The 19,521-nt window shown below is 41.2% G+C and overlaps 1 protein-coding gene across 4 annotated transcripts in view; it reads right to left on the bottom strand.

The window, feature by feature from the left end:
- The window catches only part of asap1b (ArfGAP with SH3 domain, ankyrin repeat and PH domain 1b), a 79,324-nt gene extending 60,327 nt beyond the window's left edge, over positions 1-18,997 (bottom strand). For all 4 annotated transcript variants that reach the window (XM_063483415.1, XM_063483417.1, XM_063483416.1 and 1 more), the window contains exon 1: positions 18,258-18,997. In XM_063483415.1, the coding sequence (XP_063339485.1) occupies positions 18,258-18,383 (126 nt within the window). In that variant the 5' untranslated portion in view covers positions 18,384-18,997. The remainder of the gene's footprint in view (positions 1-18,257) is intronic.
- Between the last annotated feature and the right edge of the window lie 524 nt (positions 18,998-19,521).

Here is a 19,521-nt window from a genome sequence, read left to right as displayed (position 1 = left end):
CAGATGGCCTATTTCTCACACAAAGGAAGAAAGAGAATGATCAACTGCCAGTGGTTTTGGTTTTGGTTACGAGGTGTATCAGGACGACCGCATGACTGATTGGGTGTATCTGACACAGCAACTGGATGAAGTTAGATCTCTTCTACAGCTAACAGAGCACATTTTCTCAATGGATTCTATCAAATCAATATGCTAATAGAAACCTACTGAACCACATCTGATCAATGGAACAAAATCATTTTATTCAAATCAGCCAAATTAGAGAGAAAATCTATACATCCCTAAATAATAAGCAGCTGCAGTGCAGTCAGTGCCAAAGCTTGCACTGCACACACACACGGACCCACAGCTTTTAAAACACACAAGCTGATGCACTGCAAGCTACGTTCCGTTTTAACAATATTTCATATACCAGCTTCACTTCAAAATTAAAAGGATCGCAATGTTTTTTCCCTTTTGGAAAGTGAAGCCAATGCATAAAAGGTGCCGAAACCTGCATTCCTGATAATGGCCTGCAGGGTCGACTCCTCAAGCTGCAAAAAGAAGTCAATTAGTGCGGAGGTCTATGAGAAAAATCAACCTTCATGTTCCTTCATTGAAGGCCTCAGCTTGCTTTCACAGATTAGGTTTGTGATCTCAGTTGGTAGTTTTAAATTTTAGTCACTGCAATGTGGTTGCCTGTCTCTCTGTTAGCACCGGAATAGACTGGTAACTTATCCCGGATGAACCCCACCTCTTGATGGATGGATGGATGGATATGATGCTGATCCCATAGGGTGGGCCTACTGTGTGTCTCACAAGTAGCTACCCTATGAACGTGTCCATGTGTTTCTCAGTCAGAGCTTCCTCTGGCTTGTCATAGCCTATCAGTTGAGCTGGCGATACTTGAATTAAATTCTGAGTCAAGAAATATTTATTCAAGAATCACAAACAGAAACCAGAGGGCTCGCCACGGCCGCTTTGTTCCTCCTCACTTTTTAAAATATTTTGCACAATAAGCACATTGACCAAAGAATGATTCCAAAGACAGGATCAGCTGTTCTTGAAATGTAATTTTAAAGACAGGGTGTTTAAAAATTAAAGTATTAAAAGTTTCAAAACACTAACATGGAGACGCTCAAAGCCCTCATCTTGAGACTTCGTGTCACGACTACTACAGCTACGTTCATCCATATGGATGGATGGGTGTAGCCATCTGTTGCCTGAAGTGAAGTTGTGAAGCATCAAGCTGGCATGACTGAAAAACTTTTGGACACTGCACACACATGTGGTAATGACCTGTCAATCACAAAGTAGGCCCACCCTAATCTGTACCCTAGTTTACCTCCTTTTTTTGAGACCTTAAACTCATCACCATGAGCTGTATAGGCTCTCACTCTCTCTCCCTGGCATTATTAAGATCTCCCCAGTACCCTTAATGATGAGTTTTGACACCTCAGCATCTATCAATAAAGGTGCGGTTTGAGGACAATTAGACAACAGCTTCTGGGGTTTTCTAAGGGTAGCTGCGTAGGCAGAGACCACCCTCACTAACTTCTGATGCACACCCAGTCACTGTGTTTTGTGAGCAGGCGTGAAATATGAGAGACACTGCTCAGTTCACAAAAGATCTCCAAAATAGGCTTTGAAGAAGTAAACAGTTAATGCACTTCCACACTGCCTTACCCTTTCTGGTGGCTACACCCATCTTTTAAACACGGTGAAAGCCTGTAACACTGAGCCTTCTCCGCCTTCCTTTCGATTAGATGTTCCAGCAACAAAGCTCATCGATGCGATGCCTTTCAGCCGCCAACTCTCAAATTCCCATTTGCAGCAACGTCCCATTAGCAGTCGAACGACCCGCAAGGAAGCCAAAACCACAGTGAAATCTCAACAGTCGCTGCTGTCGGCTGCAACACTGCATGAGAATAATGTTCCCTTTAAAAAATAAAACAGACTGTGTTGAATTAGAAATATTAGGGAAAGGAAACAATAATTGCTTTAGGGAAATCTGTGGTTATATAAACATGAGCTGTATGCTGTTTATGGGCAACAGCATTCAAAACTATCAGTGTCAGTTTTTATAATGGATTACAAGCTTGTATCTCTTACACAAATCTCCACCTGCTAATGATTCTGGTCACTAACATAAATTATAAGGCCCCGATATTACTCCATGACGTATTGCTGTTCATTCTCTCTCAACACTCAGAGAAAGGAGCTGTTCAGCCGTGTGCTTTTCTGCAGCTTTGCGAAGGCCACACGGAGGATTAAGCCAACTTCCTGAGTTGCGAGGACTCTTTGCTGCAGATCTCCAGAGGCTCACGCACGCATGCTTGCGGCCGGTGAAAACTCAAGCGGTGCATGCTGCAGTATCACATTCACACATCATTTGGCGGCTTCCCTCCGCTCTGCTTGCTCTCACGCAGCCCACTGCTTGTTTCTCGAGCGATGTTTTCACAATCACACCTACGCACTGCTGCAATCGACTGCACTTACCTAACATCAGACGAGCAGCATACATTTATTTGTTTATTGTGCTTCTCAGTCAGGAAGTCATTATTCATGTGAAGTAGCTGTTAGATTACTATAGCGGGAGAAACTCACAGCTGATGATTAAAAAATGGCAGCTAGCATCCTTTTTGTGTAGGATTTGATAAAAGAAAGAAAACAAACAGCAGCAGAGCAGAAAGGTTGTTTGCTTCGGGGCAAAACTGAACCTCAACCGTGGCAAAAGCAAGGCTGCAGCAAACTCTTCCAGCTGATGAAATGCCAAATAAAAACAAACAACACTGAAATCAACAACTCTTTTCACCACATACCCATCTGTAGTTCATTTCCTTGGCTAAATTACCGTTCATTTAATCTATACGTGTCCGAGGTGATACCTTCTTTTGGACCAATAGCCCAAAACCCCAAGACAAACAAGCTTCAAGCATCAAGGAAATAGTTGACATTTTTTGCTTAAAAATAACAGCAACTAATCAAACAATTGTTTTTAGCGCTAACGGCAAACAACAGTCACAACAGAGCGTTGTGTCTGCAAAGAAAGGTTTGCAGAATCCTGCAAAGTCTAGTCTGCTGCACTGCAGTACTCAATTCAATTTTATTTATGTAGCCCCAAATCACAAAAACAGGCTGTCTCAAGGCACTTTACACTCTAAGGTAAAGACCCAACAATAATACAGAGATAACAGAAACCCCAACAATCAGATGACCCCCTAATGAGTAAGCACTTTGGTGACAGTGGGAAGGAAAATCTTCCTTTTAACAGGAGGAAACCTCATGCAGAGCCAGGCTCAGGGAGGGGCGGCCATCTGAGACCGGTTGGGGTGAGGGGAGGAAGACAGCACAAAGACATGCTGTGGAAGAGAGCCAGCAATTAATAATAATTAATAATTGAACCGATTAAGTAAAATTTCTTTTTTAAAAACATCTTTGGTAACAGGGGGCTTTGTTAACCATAATTCCAACTGCTTATAAAAATTGGAGGTCGTCAGTCCTTCCACAGAGCTAACACAGAGACAGGCCAACAGACAAACTCACATCCACACAAACGGCCAATTTAGAATCACTAATTACAGACAACTTTGTGAAAACTGAGACAATGATCATCTTCATCAATCAACATGTAACGTCTGACTGAAGAGTAAGATCGACTGAAGATCACTGCATGAAATCAAGATTTGTATTTGTCACGAAAGACTTCTTTGACCCTGCAAATATTTTAGTCAACCGACAAAATTCCCTTAAAGACAAGAAAGAGTCCTAGATGGCATAACACCTATCCTCAGGTATGGAAACCAAGCATGGATGATAAACAAGAAAACTGCGGACAGCATCAATGCAGCAAATATGCGGTTCATCAGCAGGCTAATAAAGAAGTTTTAAAAGAGCAAACACCAAAAGATCTCTATGCAAGAATAAGATAGAGAGATGAGGAAGATTCATTAGACATGATGAGGAGGGGATGATGGGAATATGATGTCACATCTGGAAAAATTGAAGGGGAGAGAAGCAAAGGCAGAAGGAGAGAAACCATCATTGATGGAATGAGAGACTAGAGGAAGAAAACATCCATTAAGCTGCTGCACTGTGTGAGAGATAGCCTATCTTGGACGATCATAGCTGCCAACACCACTTGGCACTTAAGGAGGTGAATTAACCCAACAAGCATGACTTCGGACTTTAGGAAGGAACCAGAGCTGTTGGAGGCAACTCCACTGTGAACCAAAGTTTAAACCCTGAAACAACTTCCTCCAAGAAAAACACGGTTTCATCATTTTGTTTGTCATAAAATAATAAAGAACTAAAACAGACAACAGAAAAAAGGCTGATTGATCATATTACCTCGTTAAGACCATCTCCTTTAGGCACTGGATGCCGTCACTCTCACATTAATACGAGCCTTTGTTTTTACTTCCCGTTTATAAACGGGAAGTAAGAGAATGATTTTAGGCCCACAAACCTCAGAGTGAGTTGACTCCACCTGAACTAACCAACGTGAGATGATGATGATAACGATAACAAACCACCAAGGAACAACGCAGAGGCTGTTTTTAGCACTCTGACTCCAGCAACTAACAATCTCTTTCATGTAGAGCATGTAGTTCCTCTGCAGATTATAATCTCCGTCTCTTTAATAACTCTTTGTCTGAACTGTTTTAAAAGGGGGGATTCATGGCTCGCAGTCATGCTTTGGTATTAAAGTCAAGATCTGGCTTCCTCGACTGTGGCAGATAAGCAATCGAAAGCTTGTTTTTTTTTTAAAGCTAAAATGCTGGTTCTTGTAAATATTTGATGTTTTTCTTGGTTTTCTTTGACACTAAACTAAAATAATTTTTGTTTGAGGACTGTTTCATAGACAAAACAGGATATTCTAGTTAATAAATATTTACTATAAAGAATGGGGATGACTGCTTGCAAGCTTAAACTACTGACAGCTGAGATTCTTGAGGTTTTAGCAACAGTAACAAACACATTTTAAATGCATTATCAAGGAGATAAAACCCAGCGTTTTATCTTAAAATTAAATACTCAGGATGTTGCTCACTTATAACATTTATCACTCTCAGAGCAGGCAAGAGTCCAAGGCCCATGTCTTTCATAACAGATCAACAGTGCGTGGGTCAACCAAAGAAAAATCTAAAATAAACTACTCTAATCTTTGACTTATCATTGATCAGCTGATGAACCTGCCAGCTCTGCTTCCTACCAACCAGCCACCCCTGTTGTAAATCTTAAGGGCATGCAGCCAAAGAGGGTGATGAAAAACACACTGTATTAGAAGTAACATTATTTTTCCTGCCTCTGAATTCCTGCACAGGTTCTGCAGAGCGCTTCACGGCATTCTTTAATGTTTTTCCTGCAGTTGAGTCTCGAATTTCACACTTTGTGGGATTCCAACGGGTGAGATGTGAGCTATTCCAAAACCCACAGGTGTATCCACTCCCACGGGCCATTTGGATGCAAAGACATTTGAGCAACTTGATGCACAGATGGACAAAAATAAGCCCCACTACCATGATGTCCAACAAAAAGCCCCAACTCCCATCAATGCTCATTTCCACCTCGATTTCCCCTCACAGACTCGAGCTCTGACAGCTGTTGTCATGGTTTTGAAAAGGAAGTGATGTAAGGCTTTCCTATGACATTAAAAGACATCAGGGAAAGAGGTAAACAGCTCATCTTAAAAGGACCATCAGCGCCTTTTCCTGCAGGCTTGAATGACCTCAGCAGGGACTCGGCTGTTCTGGGAAAGGTAGCATTCAAATTCGACATTGAAAGTGTGTATCAATTGCTTAGCTGCAATACACACACACACACACACACACACACACACACACACACACACACACACACACTCTCACACTCACAAAGGAGAGAGAGTCCAGGGCCAAACACCATGAAAGCTCGCAGACAGAGATGCACTGTTTATCCCCGAGGCCACAACAAGACAGCCAGCCGTCACAGGACAACACCGTCTCCTGGTTCTGCAGGCCAGTCTTAGAGGACAACAGTGTTACCACTGAGCTGATGTAATCACTGAAGGAGAAGAAAACCAAAGAGCGAGGAGGAGGAGGAAGAGGGGGAGGACGTTAAGAGGATCTGTGTGAGCTTTGTTACTGTTAAAACACAAGTACAAACCAAAATCAGAGAAAAGAAGGCGAAGGGTCACTACGGAGTACCAGTGTAGCTTATAACTACATGATGGTGTCAGGCTGTATTTTTCCCCCTGTGGCTTCAATAAATCAATAAAAGACTAGTTGCATTAATCTAAACCAAAGAGGGTGACCGCACACCACTGAGGCACAGCAGGGCTTTGTGACGAATGCTCAGACTGTCTATTAGGAATGCTCCAGTTAAGAAAGCCGTTAATGTTTAGTTGCTTTTGCTTTTATTCATCTCTCTTTTCACTGTGACATTTTACATTGTTTCAGGTCTTAGTGGCACTACCTTTAAACATTTAGCAAGAACAGGTTGATGTAACACAACAGATCATGATTGGCTACTGCCAGACACTGTGATACAAGTCATTACCAATGTGCATCCAATGTACTGATGCCTTTCTTATGTCAGTTTAATTTAATGTGCTTATGGAAACTGTCAGACCCTACTCAAATACAAGAGATAAATACAACTGCTGCAAACCAGTGTCACCAATAACCAAAGAACAACAAAGTGCAAGTTAAATGCACCTAAAACAAACCAGATTTGTTTAACAGATCCATGGCACCAACTCCCTTCCTTCTCATTATAACTTTGTTCCACCATGAATACGTCATTTATTATATATCACTGAGGGCTGTGGCAAGTAATATATCCAGTATGATTTGCCAAGTTAGCACTGAACACAAAGATTAGCTGAGAGTCTACTCTGGGGTCTATGTGATGTCACTAAGAGCAGCTATTCCCTAATATGGTCGTCCCAAGCACACAGCTTTGGTACAGAAGCCCCACCCACCTCCTCTTTAAACCTTCATTTTGTGAGGGTCAGCCTATCAGAAGAAACTTGACTTAAAGGAATGGAAGTTTCACTCTCTTGTTTCAGATGTTGGTTCAATCAAGTGGCTCCACCAAGGTCTGAGAGTAGCAATTTGTTACAGTAAATAAGCAACATACATTACCTTAAAATACTTAATTATGAATGAGCATTAAAATAGTTAACATTATTGGAAACAATCCACTGTTGAAGCCCAAATTGGGAATCTTGACCCTGAGATAATTCCTGTGTATTTGTCCTGTCTCACAACAGATGGCTGCCCTCACTGAGCCTAGTTTTTCCTGCTAAACTGAGTTTTTCCTTCCCACTGTTGCCAAATACTTGCTCAAAGTTGATCATCTGATTGTTGGGGTTTTTCTGTTTCACTCTAGGATCTTTACCTTACAATATAAAGAGACTTGAGGCAACGTTTGTTGTGATTTGTTGTGATAGAAATAACGCAGAATTTAATAATCATGTAAATCATCATTTCCTGCACTTGCATTGCAGCTAGCTAACTCCCTTCATCGCATGCCATTCCTCATCTGAGATTAAAATGGCTGTCGATGGAGGGGAACTTTAACACCATCCATCCGTGTGAGGAAGGCTGCAGACAGATGTGAACACTGACCCACTCTTCTTTGTCTAAATCAGGGAGAAAAGCGGGGGGGGATCAGAGTGCCAGAGGAGAGTCTGGTCCACAGCTTATCCGCTGCCAGCTAATAGCCCTTGATGATATACGCGGTGCAGCTGTGGCAGGAAGGTAGGCCAACAGCTGTGGCCCACAGACCGATTATCAGATTTCAGCTACAGACGCAAACAAGCCAGCAAACAGGCAACACAACACAGTCTCACCTCCCGCTGCGACAGAGGCAGAACAAATTAAAAAATGGCTTCAAGGTTTACAGAGGGAGATTTAAAGGCACATCCCCCGTCTTTAAATGCTCTTTTTTTATTCACCATCACCATTCTGTGAAGTCCTGGAGCCTAAAACACTACACATCTTCAAAAAACAGCAGTTCTACAAATGCTAACACTGTAACTCTAGGGTTTGCATGTTCTCCCCATGTCTTTGTGGGTTCTCTCCATGTACTGCAGCTTCCTCTCACATGCAAAAGACATGGATGAGTGCAAACTACTCATAAGTGTACATGTGAGGGAGATGGGCCATCTTAGCCCTGCCACAGACTAGTGGTCTGTCCATAGTGCTCTAAGACAGCTGGGACTCTTGATTGGATAGGTGGTTAAGAAAATGGATGGTTATAATAGGTCATCAGATTGTGCAGACCTAAGCAGTGGCTCTATAGTTTAGTGCAAGCTCTTTGGGGTTACATCAGGAAGGGCATCCAGTTTAAAACTCGAATTAAATGTGCAATGTTACCTCCATTGTGATAAGGAAGCTGCCAGAAATTGCTTATCCTTATTGTACTGACCAAAGTTATTAGCTGCTGCTTGTGTCAGCTATTTTCAAACATGAAGCACACTTGTATATAAAGTCTATGCAAAGCTGCTGTCAGGTAAACAGGCTCACCCCCAACCAGTCTATGGTAGATGGCCGCCCTTCCCTGAGTCTGGTTCTGTCAGATCTTTCTTCCTGTTAAGAGGGAGATTTTCCTTGCTGATTGTTGCGATTTTCTCTGTTTTCGCTGTATTATTGTTTGATCTCTACATTACAATGTAAAGCACCTTGACACAACTGTTGTTGTGATTTTGCGGTTTATAAATAACATTGAATAGAACTGAAATATAAGTGAATCCATGTGAGTTCAAATATTGCAGCTTTGGAAAAAAATGCACTTTACCACTGAAGCCCATCAGCTGGGACTCTCTGCTTGAGGCCAGCTGGAGCTGAATGATCCAACCTCACTTTTAGATGGAGAGGGGAAAAAGTGAGCGAAATCGTAGAACTTCTTGCTAAGCTCTGGTAACACATCACTGTAACTTGATTCCAGCTCTCAAGACTGGCAGAGCCGGATAATCATGGGTTCCCAATGCAACTGCATGCATTCACTCGACGTGAGTGCACCATTAGGGTTGCCGTTAAGTACCAAGCTGTACTTTTTAGGGTACAAACAGAATTACTTTTGTGCTACCGAGTACTAATTCACACCTACAGTCTGTGGTGAATTTTAGGACCACGTCACATCACTACTGCGACATGCTGAAGAATGACAAACATGTAGAGCAATGGTGGTGGCGAGCCAAAAGCAAGCTCAGATGTGGTTACACTTTTCAAAACTCGACGCAGACAACACTCTCTGCAACGTTTGAAATACAGACTACAAAACTGGCCAAGGCAACACATCTAATCTGAGAGAAACAAACTTCTGTAAGCAAAACTCACAGAAGGGAGCAAACGTTAGAACATCCACCATTAACCGATAAGAAGATGAACACAAGGATGATGATGGTGAAGAAACTTTTAGTGAGGCATTTTCTTCAGGTATTAAATCTGATGAGTATTCATTTGACGGACAAACTGTTGTCAGAGAAATGGGTGTTTAAACTTTGGATTTTTACCCTGACTGCACTCGAGTTTTTTTTAATCAGCTTGCTATTTACAGTAAACAAACATGTAATGTGAGCTAGTACCTCTAAAACCTTGGTATGCAACCATAACCACTAATAGACTAACACTACGACTCACTATTCGTTGTCATTAAAGTTTCAACTCAGAACTAAGGACTTTGCAAGAAAAAAAATAGAATTTATTATTTCAAAATGAGTAAAGTATTAAATAAAGGTACTGTTGGGTGCTGATTTTCAGGTATTGGTACAAATGTTAAAAGGTACCCAATCCTAATTAGAAAACCTCTTGGTGAAAATGGTAATAAAGCTCTCATCAAGTTCAGCTTTACCCAAATAAAATCTACATTGACAATTTAGCTCATAATCTGACACTGCTGCATTTGGTCCTGGTCTCATCTGTTAGCAAACAAAAATAGCAAAAATAAGCTTAAACAGGGACCCATTTATTCTCTCATATATACTCCACCTTCATCTGCTTCACACTCATCAGGAGGGCTGGAGGGTGTTATAGCTGTCATAGAGCGAGAGCCAGTGTATACCCTGGACTGGTCGTCCAATCTGTCACAGGGCTAACACAGATAGAGACAACATTCATGCTCACATTCACACCTACCGTCAATTAAGATTCCCAAATTAATCAATTACTCATGCATGCCTTTGACGATTCATGTAATTTTTCTACTTTCACAGAAAGCTTCTATTAGCTTGTCAATTATTACAAAACACCTGGTACAAACACGGCAGCCTTATAAGATACAGGCAGCTCGCAAGCATCTAGTGCTACCCCTCTAAAGGCGCCCAGAAATTGACCAATCAGAAGAAAGTAGACTTTAGGGAGGAGTCCTTAATATTTTTTATTTTTTTAAAAAATCATACAAGTGCTCTTTAAATGAACGTAACTCTGCGACCTCTTGTGCTAGAAACAAAATTAAAGCAGTTTTGGAAAGAAGAGAAGACGAGCTTTTCAGGAATATTGGGTAGCACAAAGCATTCACAAGGTATTGCCTAGATTTTACCATGTGCACATCATGTTACCTCAACCTCCTCAACCATTTCGGGCTAGAGAGAAAATTCAACTGGCATAAAGAGTTAGGGGCCAGCATACGATGCAAAGCCACATTGGTGGAGTTTCAGAGTAAATCTAGAATAGAATAGAAAGCTAGAATAGAAAGCTCTAGAATAAATCTAGAGCTTACAGTTTTAAGAGCTGTAATATGACTGTATATATAACTGTAACTCTGCAATATTTCTACACAAAAACCTGCAAGGTTTGCTTCTTACAGTTTGCAGATCCTTTCTAAACACTTTTATATTACACTCTCATCTCTGGGAAATACAGCTGAGGAATACCAGGGCTTTTACTGCGAACTGAGAACCCTGGAAGCATCCACTTTTAAATAGTGCGGTTTAACTGGAACGAGATGTCATGTGAGAAACGGTGCCAAGAGATGAAAAATGCTGCCATTCTCTCAGACCGTGTGATTCATTGGGTTTGGTGACACAGGGGACAAATGATGAATAAAAAGCCATAACTTCAGTAATAACGGAATGTGACACTGCTGTGCTCATTGGCTGCAAATGTTGCCGAAAGCAGCCTTAAACAGCCGGCACTCTGTTTTGTTATGTAAAGCCAAGTAGTAAAAACTTGTCTCCTCCTTTTGAAATATTGAACGCTGAGTAAAAAAGTAAAAGAAGCTGAAGCACAATGAGACAAATAAAAGTGGCTTTCAGATAAATTGCTGATCAAAGTCCGCTGGGTCGTTTCTGAATGTGGGTGGAAGCTGCCAACTCACTTTCTAAAGCTAAATGACCAAATATATGAGAATAAATCTTTTATTTGAGGTGTTGCTGAGGCAGCTGATCCCCTGCTGGTGGACTGGATGTCACATGTGACGAGCTCAAGACTCACATGACGGCGTCTCACCCGGGCTGTATCCTCGGGTGATGTTAGCGTTTCAGACAGACAGCTTGAGGATTTTAATCGTTAAACGCTGCATGTTTTACTTTTACTCCTGCTCTGCTCTGAACTCAATGACAACGTGATGATTATGTGATTCATTAAAAAACAAACAAACAAACAAACAAACACAGATGAGTTCTTTAAAAGATGTTCTTTAAACATCCACAGATGTTTTATTGGGACCAAGTACACTTTTGCTGTTTACTTAGTGACTTTTACTATGTCAATGTGTGAATCGAGGAGGGGTTCCAATGCTAAATTCATTTCCTACCTCCTGTAATGTAGCTGTGACTCAAGGGGACTCTGCCTATTGATTCCTCTTTTTCCTTTCTGCTGAACTGTCCTTTCAACAAGCGGAGATCATTTTAGTGAGTGTTCAGACTTTACGGGGCACTCTTGGCTTGTTTCCTACGAGGAACTAGGACAATTTAGCTAAAGTGTAAGTTTAACAACTATTTTATCAACCTATTACTAACAGACAGTGTTGAACTTGAAACAGCATTAGTGACAACAGCAATGACTTGGCTCTTTCTACTCCATTTGAGCTTGTCTTTATTTTTTATATGTTATTTTGCTAAATTAAATAATTAACTAATTAAAACACTAACGTTAGCACAAATTACGTTTGTCAAATTATTAAGTTTACATTTATTTATTTATAATTACCAATCAATAAATAAATTAAATTAATACAAATTGATATTTTTTATCTCAAGAGAATGCCAAACCAAATCATGTATAATAACAATAAAGATGATTCATTCCTTCGGTATTGTTGCGTTTTCCATTGTCTACTGGACAATCTGAATGCATTTTTTAAAACATGAGATTGTTTAATAAGGTCTTTTTTATTACTCCGATTTTTATATTTCATTAAATCCTGACATTTTATTTTAGATGTGCCAAAAATTAGACACTTTTGGAGGGCTGCGTCAGGAAGGAAATTCAACATAAAATATGTGCCAAATCAAATATGTGGATCATCAAGAATGAGATGTCCATACTGTATCAGCACAGGCCCTGGTTAACAGTGCCACCGCTGGTACTGTTGACCAGCGGGGTGCCGGTGGAAACTGTGGGACTATGACTAGTAAGGTTCCTGCAGCTTAAGTCAGATTTTATACTTAAGATTTTAATAATGCCGCATCAAATTTATTACCAACACAAAAATCAAACAGCATTAATTAGTTACACTTGGAGACACCAGCTGTTTGTTTCTTGTGGTTGTGAGAATCTCAACAAACATTTTTAATTTAGGAATTTACTAGAGCAGCTCTATAATTTTGAAAACAATCCTTATTTTTCCTCATACAAGGCCTTTTTTAAGCAGCCTTCTAGTTTATCCACCATCAAAACCAGCTGTTTTAGCTCATCTACCGTTACGGCCGCCAACGCCTTAAAACTGCTTTCTTCTGCTGCTACAATTATGGATATCCACTTTCTATGACATCATACAGAGCCAAGAATAGAAAAACTGTGTGAAACAGTGTTAAGATAGTCACTCATATTACCTGTACCTATGTTGACTTTGCCATTTGAAACTTTAGCCATATTTAATATAAGAATTTAGCACTGTAGATAGTGTTAGTGTATAGTATATATTACCATGGTATATATATGACTTCCAAATTAACAAGGAAAGGCATATCAAGTGTAGTTAGATTAGAATCTGCATTAATCCAATAAACTGGTGAAAGTAGGCTGTCTTATAGGAACATGTAGGCAGTTTCAGCCTGTAACATCGAGGCTCTAATTTGCCTCGATTCCCATCACGGCATCATGCATAGTTTGAAACACTTCCTGCACAAAACACACCGAGTCTCATGCACTTTTGCATGGTTCCAGTTTCAGGTCAGTTTGCAATCCTCACTTTTTCAGATATTGCACCTGCCCTGAGCATCCCGTTTCTCTCTTTTTTTAACTGTATATTGAAAATATAAACGTCAGTGTCAGAAAAACTAAGGTTTTATTTTTAGACGAATGAATTCGCTGCCTTTTGAGACCATTCAAGGACCTGCACGAACTCTGTCATTATTAGCAGTGATTTATGTCTCAGTAAGTGAATGTAGGAGCTACTGAACAGAAATAGTCACAACTAGGCCTCCTACACTGCGCCAAAAAAAAAAAATTTAAATAAAAAATGAATACACTGAGTCTGACTGCATCTGCCTAGTAACGCATAAATAATTTAAAAACAGTTTTCAGCTTCAGTTGTCCTTCTCTTCCCTTTTCCCTGGTGTTTTGCAACCTTTTATGACCTCTCACCATCACCCATCGTGGATATTCATTACACACGTTATTCTGTTGCATCAATAGGTAAAAGAAAAATATATATATACTCCACAGGGAATCTCTGAGAGATCCAAAAACTGAGTCAAGTGTCATATAAAATGTCTTTCTGTAAATAGAGAGAGGAGCTGTAAAAGAATGGCAGGAATGTTAAGTCTGTTTCTAGCAAAAAGAAAACAATATGCGACTCGCACACTGATGAGTGACAACTCCAGGCAATGATTTTCATTCCAATATACATACGCAGTGGTTTGGAATAAAACTCCCCATTCATTTCTTTCTTTCTTCTTTCAAACATCGGATAGCATCAGAACCTGTGTCTTCGAGGTTAAAATGCTGCGCCTGAAAAGGCTGTTATATAAAAGTAAAAAGTATAAAAGGCCCCTGCCCATTAGGTCAAGCCCAGCCATGCTTGAATAGAGGGACTGTGAAAAGTCAACATTTTTCTGGTCAAGCCCATGTGATGTGGTGTGAGAGGCATGCTCAAAGGAATGCCTATGCAGTGAGGGTTTCCCTTGTATCGCTGCTGCGACTCTCTGTGGTTTTAGGAGAGCAAACCCAGTGACGCAAAGTGCCATCTGTGGGGTAGAGACAATACAAGGCCCCTCAAGGGAATAACAAGTGCCCGCTGCTAATATTAACTTACATCAGAGAGGATATGACAAAGCAGGAGCAATAAGCTGCCGCATTTTTATATAAGCAAATGTCAGGTTTGCTGCTCTCTGCTGCTGAACAATCTGTGCCGTGGTATTTTTAGGGAGTCGAGTTATTTGGTTTGTTCTTTCATTTTTTTGCTGTGTATGGAGAAAACTTTTAGACACACCCATCCGCACATTATCACAAGGTTTACGCTGATTGTTGAGCCGCACCGATGAACACTTTCATTGCTAGTTATTTTCCCTGTTAAGGTGTGTGATTTTTAGTAATCTTACAATTCACAGTGTGAGACTCGACTCTTACTAAACTAAACTGCGCCAAAAAAAAGACTGTATCGTGATACCTACTGACTGAGGGGATGGATTTTGGAGCTCTATTCTTTGTCTCCATGCTACATTCCCATTGGCTGAGTCACGAAAAAAGCCAGGGGAAACCTGTTACAACTAACATTTTATTTTCTGTGCTTCACTTTTATGTATTCTGTTTGGGTTTGTTTTAGTTTTACCCCATCCAGCGCTAGTAGATAGCTGCCCTTCACTGAAACTGGTTCTGCCAAAGGTCTCTTCCTTTTAAAAGTGAGTTCTTCCTCCTCACAGTTACCACAGTTACTCTCGCTAGTAGAGGCTTCTGATTGCTGGGGTTTTCTCTTTAATATTGTAGGGTCTATGCCTTGAAATATAAAGCATCTTGAGGCAACGCCTGTTGTGAACTGGTGCTATATAAATAACTGGACTGGCAATCTAAGGTTGCACGAGTGTTACAAAGGCCCAACTCTGAACCCGATTTACACAGAATGAGCGATGACATTGGTCTTTTTTTTTTTTTTAATCATGGACATCCTAAAAAAATAAAATAAAATAATAATCACAATCATAAGAAAATTTATAAATACAAATAAGCTTTGCTTTGGAAAAGAAACAACAACAAAAAACACTCAAGAACTATTGGCTGAGCAGTACTGAAAGTGTGATGCACATCACAAACAGAAACCTTTTTGAAAAGGTCCAAATTTTAATTTGAAGGTGAACAATCTCCACTTTCAGACCATGGGTGACCAAAGATATCACAAGGAGGTTTTTGTTGCAGCACCATATACCATGTACTGCAAGCAATATCACCTGACAACTGCCAGCAACCAATCAAAATCAGCCAGGGAACATTTTTCCCTTGTGACTGGTTGTGGTTCTCAGCTTGTGTCTGGGCCTCCGCAACTGAGGCTTGACATAGGTTACCTGATCCACAAATTTATGAGCCAACTGTACAAATCTTTGGATTTCAGATTCACATAGAAACCACTCGGCAACCAGTTGGGGAAAATTTTTCCATACCAACCAGTGGTTGCTAACCTGTCTCTACGTAAATCTACAGCTTTTTTCAATAAGGAATTAAACATTTGAGGACATCCTTCAAAAAAAAAAAAAAAAAAGGAATCTCAATATTTTGGGGGGTTTCTCACTGCTGGTCAGACAAAACAGGATACTGGAAAACATCACAGTGGCCATTTTTCACAATTTCCTGATGTTTTTCTAGCCAAATGATTTGCCCCGACAATATTTCAAGTTAATAGGCAGTTGCAGCTGATAAGAAATTGAAATGAGTGATCTAACTTAAACAGCCAAAAAGAAGAAAAAATAAATCTCATCCCCACACTGTTCGACTGCCAAATGCTTTCTGGGAAACACTGCTCAAACAACAAAAACAACACAGCAATAACTGCTTTGCACCAACAATGACCGCAAAATAAAAGCCAGACACATCAGCCTGTTTCCGGTCTGCCACCCACACACCGAATGCACACAATGCCCCCCCCATCCTCTGTGTCTCAAGCAGCTGAGACAGCGAGCCAGGAAGGTTATTTTTAAAACTTTATCTCAACATCTGACTTCCCATTGTTTTCCACATTTCTGCACTGATCCAAATGTAAACAGTAAACATCTACGAGTGATCCGCTGCGGCCACAGGGAGAGAAAATTTCTGGGGTGGAGGTCCATGAGTCACGAATACTTGTGTGTCACTACGTGCTGATCAATTATTGACATGTGGTGTTGAATTAAGACGATATGATGCTGCGGCAACCCCCCCACCCCCCCTTCTTCTTTGCACCTCCAGATGACTCAATGGAAGCACACAGAGAGTGACAACTCTCCTGCGGGGTCAACTCACCCCCTCAGGTTACAGTATTAAATATTCACGCCGTACCTTTGCATAATTCACCATGTCAACATACCAAGGAAATGACTTGGAGAAAAAGAGGGCTGAATGCTTTGAATTGAGGACAAAAGCTCCAGAGCATTTTAAACAAACTCCTCTTCAGGCACAGTGAAGCTGAAGGCGGTTTTCTGTGCATGATGCAAGTGAGTCCCTGCAAGACTCTGCAGGGATCAAACAGAGTTGCTAATTCAATAAAACAGACATGAATCTAGAAATATTCAGGGCTTTAAGCTGGCTGTCTGCTCCCTGTGTCTGCCACAGCCTGATGGGTGTATCCCAATCTGAGTGACCCGCCAGGCTCGTTTTCTCTGCCAGGAATGTTTCAGGCGCATCTCGCCATTGTTTAAAACACTGAAAAGCATGTTGCTCGCTCTTTGGTGCCAGTGTAACGGTTCTTCCTCTGTCATGTGATCTCGCTGCAAAAGAAAAAAAACATTCCAGAGCGGCTACTGAAGCCCAGCGCACATGGCGGCCCTCTCTAACAGATGTTTTTCGTTTGTGCTGCTGCAGTCTCTCGGTTCAGAGGCACAGAGCCAGAGAGGTGATTCATGATGCGAGCCTTTTTCTTGTTACAGTCAGCAGACTGAGAGACGGCTCCAGGTTGAGAATAAACACGAGCCCGGCTCTGTTTTGGTAGATTTCCTATTGTTACGATATGATAAAGCTGTAGAAGAAGACATGACAGATGGCACAGATTGTGTGCTTTTATATGTGATTTTGTATATTGGAGCAAGGGGACTGGGCCTGTGCTTTCTCCTCCACACTCACCATCCGGCTCATTTTCATCCTAAATGGAAAGCTGGTATCACACTGAACGCTCCTGCAAGCCTGGAGTCATTCACGTCAGCAGCTAAATGTGCTTCAAAGCGGGAAATGAGGTCACATTTTAGCATTAATGGACGGCGGTGAAGGTGTGTGCTCCCCTGGTTTGACGCTCCATTTAATCATGGCAGGAAGAAGGGAGGCAAACACTTCACAGCTCACCTGCCTGACCTGATTACACCTCTTCCTGCATGATCAGAGGTGACACAGCATCACAGAGTGTGACTTTGGGTGTGTTTCCCCTGCAAACGTTTTCTGCTGCTTTTTTTTTTTTTTGGAGATACAAATCAGTGTGTTTGGCCTGTGTGACAGCAAGGAATGAGAAATAACACAGAGTCCAGATCTGAATACTAGGAAAAGGGTTTTCTCTGTTACAGCCTGGCAGCATGCTCTAAAGCCTTGAGTTATGTAATAGTGAACACAGTGAGTTGCAGGCCTGAATGCACATCTTTCTATTCCAGCAAAGCCATCCACCCCGTCTATTCTTACTCTTCATATCAGGCGAGATAACACACTATTTTGCATCACGTCTTAGGCTGAAATAGGTGCACTTTAGGGGCAACAGGTGCAATTATTTTCCCCTTTCCTCTGCGCATATTAATGCATCTGGAGGTCTGAGGGGATTTTCAAAGCTTTCAAACATTACCAGCGGAATTTAAGGTGGATTGCATGCAGCCTTGGCTCTATAAAAAAAATGCATCCCCGTTCAGAGATGGTGCATTTCCCCTCATTAGTATCATTCTTTATTAAATAACAAAACAATAATAATACAGTCTGTGTGGCTGTAATTATCCATCCATCCTCAGCAGGCTCACACCGTGGCCTTACCTCCTCCAGCACATTCACTGTATTCCTGCAGCTCTGCATTCGGGTGGTGAAGCTGGATGTTGTCGGGGAATTGTAATCCTCTGTTGTCTCCGAGAGAAACTCGGACACCGATATTTGATCCGGCATCCTTTAACTGTGAGGGGGTAAATGCCCACAGGAGGGTTGGCGATGAATGCTCAGAAAGACAAAACCATGTAAGATTTAAAAATAGATAGAAAGCACGATGGGGAGACTGTAGGGCCGATGGAAAGGCTAAGCCGATTTTTCCCCCTGCAAAACTGCGTTAAACTATCGAGATGATTAAGACGTGTCTTCTTCTCCTGTGACTTCTCAAATGACTTCACTGTTCCCCAAGGGCCCACGGCAGGAGGGAATTTACCAAATATCTGCAGGCTGGGTCCCCCTCTCGGTGTGTATTTTCCGCGAGAAGATGTCTAAAAGCGACACATTTATAAATAGTGTCACTCTGCGTCTAACTAAACCACGGAGGGAAAAGCGGCGTAAAGAATAGCGGATGCCCTCATTATGCTCTACAGATGTGCAAAAAGCCGCTTGTCGTCAAAACCGCGCGACGTTACCAGGCTCGGTTTAAATTTTATCATAGTCCACGGTCTGCCGAGTTCGTCTGGTACTTTGGTCCCGTTTTCTTCTGTCGTAGTTTAAGGTTTTTTTAAAAAGCTAAACGCTGCCGCAGACACATTCACTGCCACTCTCTCCTGCGCTCGGAGCTGCTCAGAAGCAATGTCAAGCTAGCGCTGAGACAAAGCGCGACTTCCGGGCAGTAATTTCAATATAAAACACCAGCTAACGCTTTTACATTACGTAAATGCATTTTTAATGAATTGAAAAGACTATATATAAAAGACGGTAAGCTTAAAATGTCTAAATATGTGTTTAAGAGAAAGATATGCACAAAAATAACATTTATCATCAATTTTGTTCAGATTGTTGTCAGTAGAGCTGACGATAGCTTGATTTTTCTATTGTGAATTTTCAGTGTACTAATATAAAACGTATCATAGCGGCTAGTAAGCATTTATAAGGGGAAAATGTGTTCGTGTCACGTGATTTTTATAGTTTTATTTTGAAATTAATTTCCACAATATCCGTTTTTTGTCCATAAACTGAATGGTTTACAAATATCTCTCCCGCCCACCTCGCCTGGTTGACTAGGACGGGGGGCTGCTGTACGCATGCGTGATCTGGACTCAGTAACTGCAGAATGGTCCGTCGGTGTAGCTGTAGGCCTGAAAGGGAAAAGAAA

Source organism: Pelmatolapia mariae, linkage group LG9 (assembly GCF_036321145.2).
Source record: "Pelmatolapia mariae isolate MD_Pm_ZW linkage group LG9, Pm_UMD_F_2, whole genome shotgun sequence".
Lineage (NCBI taxonomy): Eukaryota > Metazoa > Chordata > Actinopteri > Cichliformes > Cichlidae > Pelmatolapia > Pelmatolapia mariae.
The sequence above is the reverse complement of the archived record's forward strand: the minus strand, read 5'-3'. Positions and strand labels throughout refer to the sequence as shown.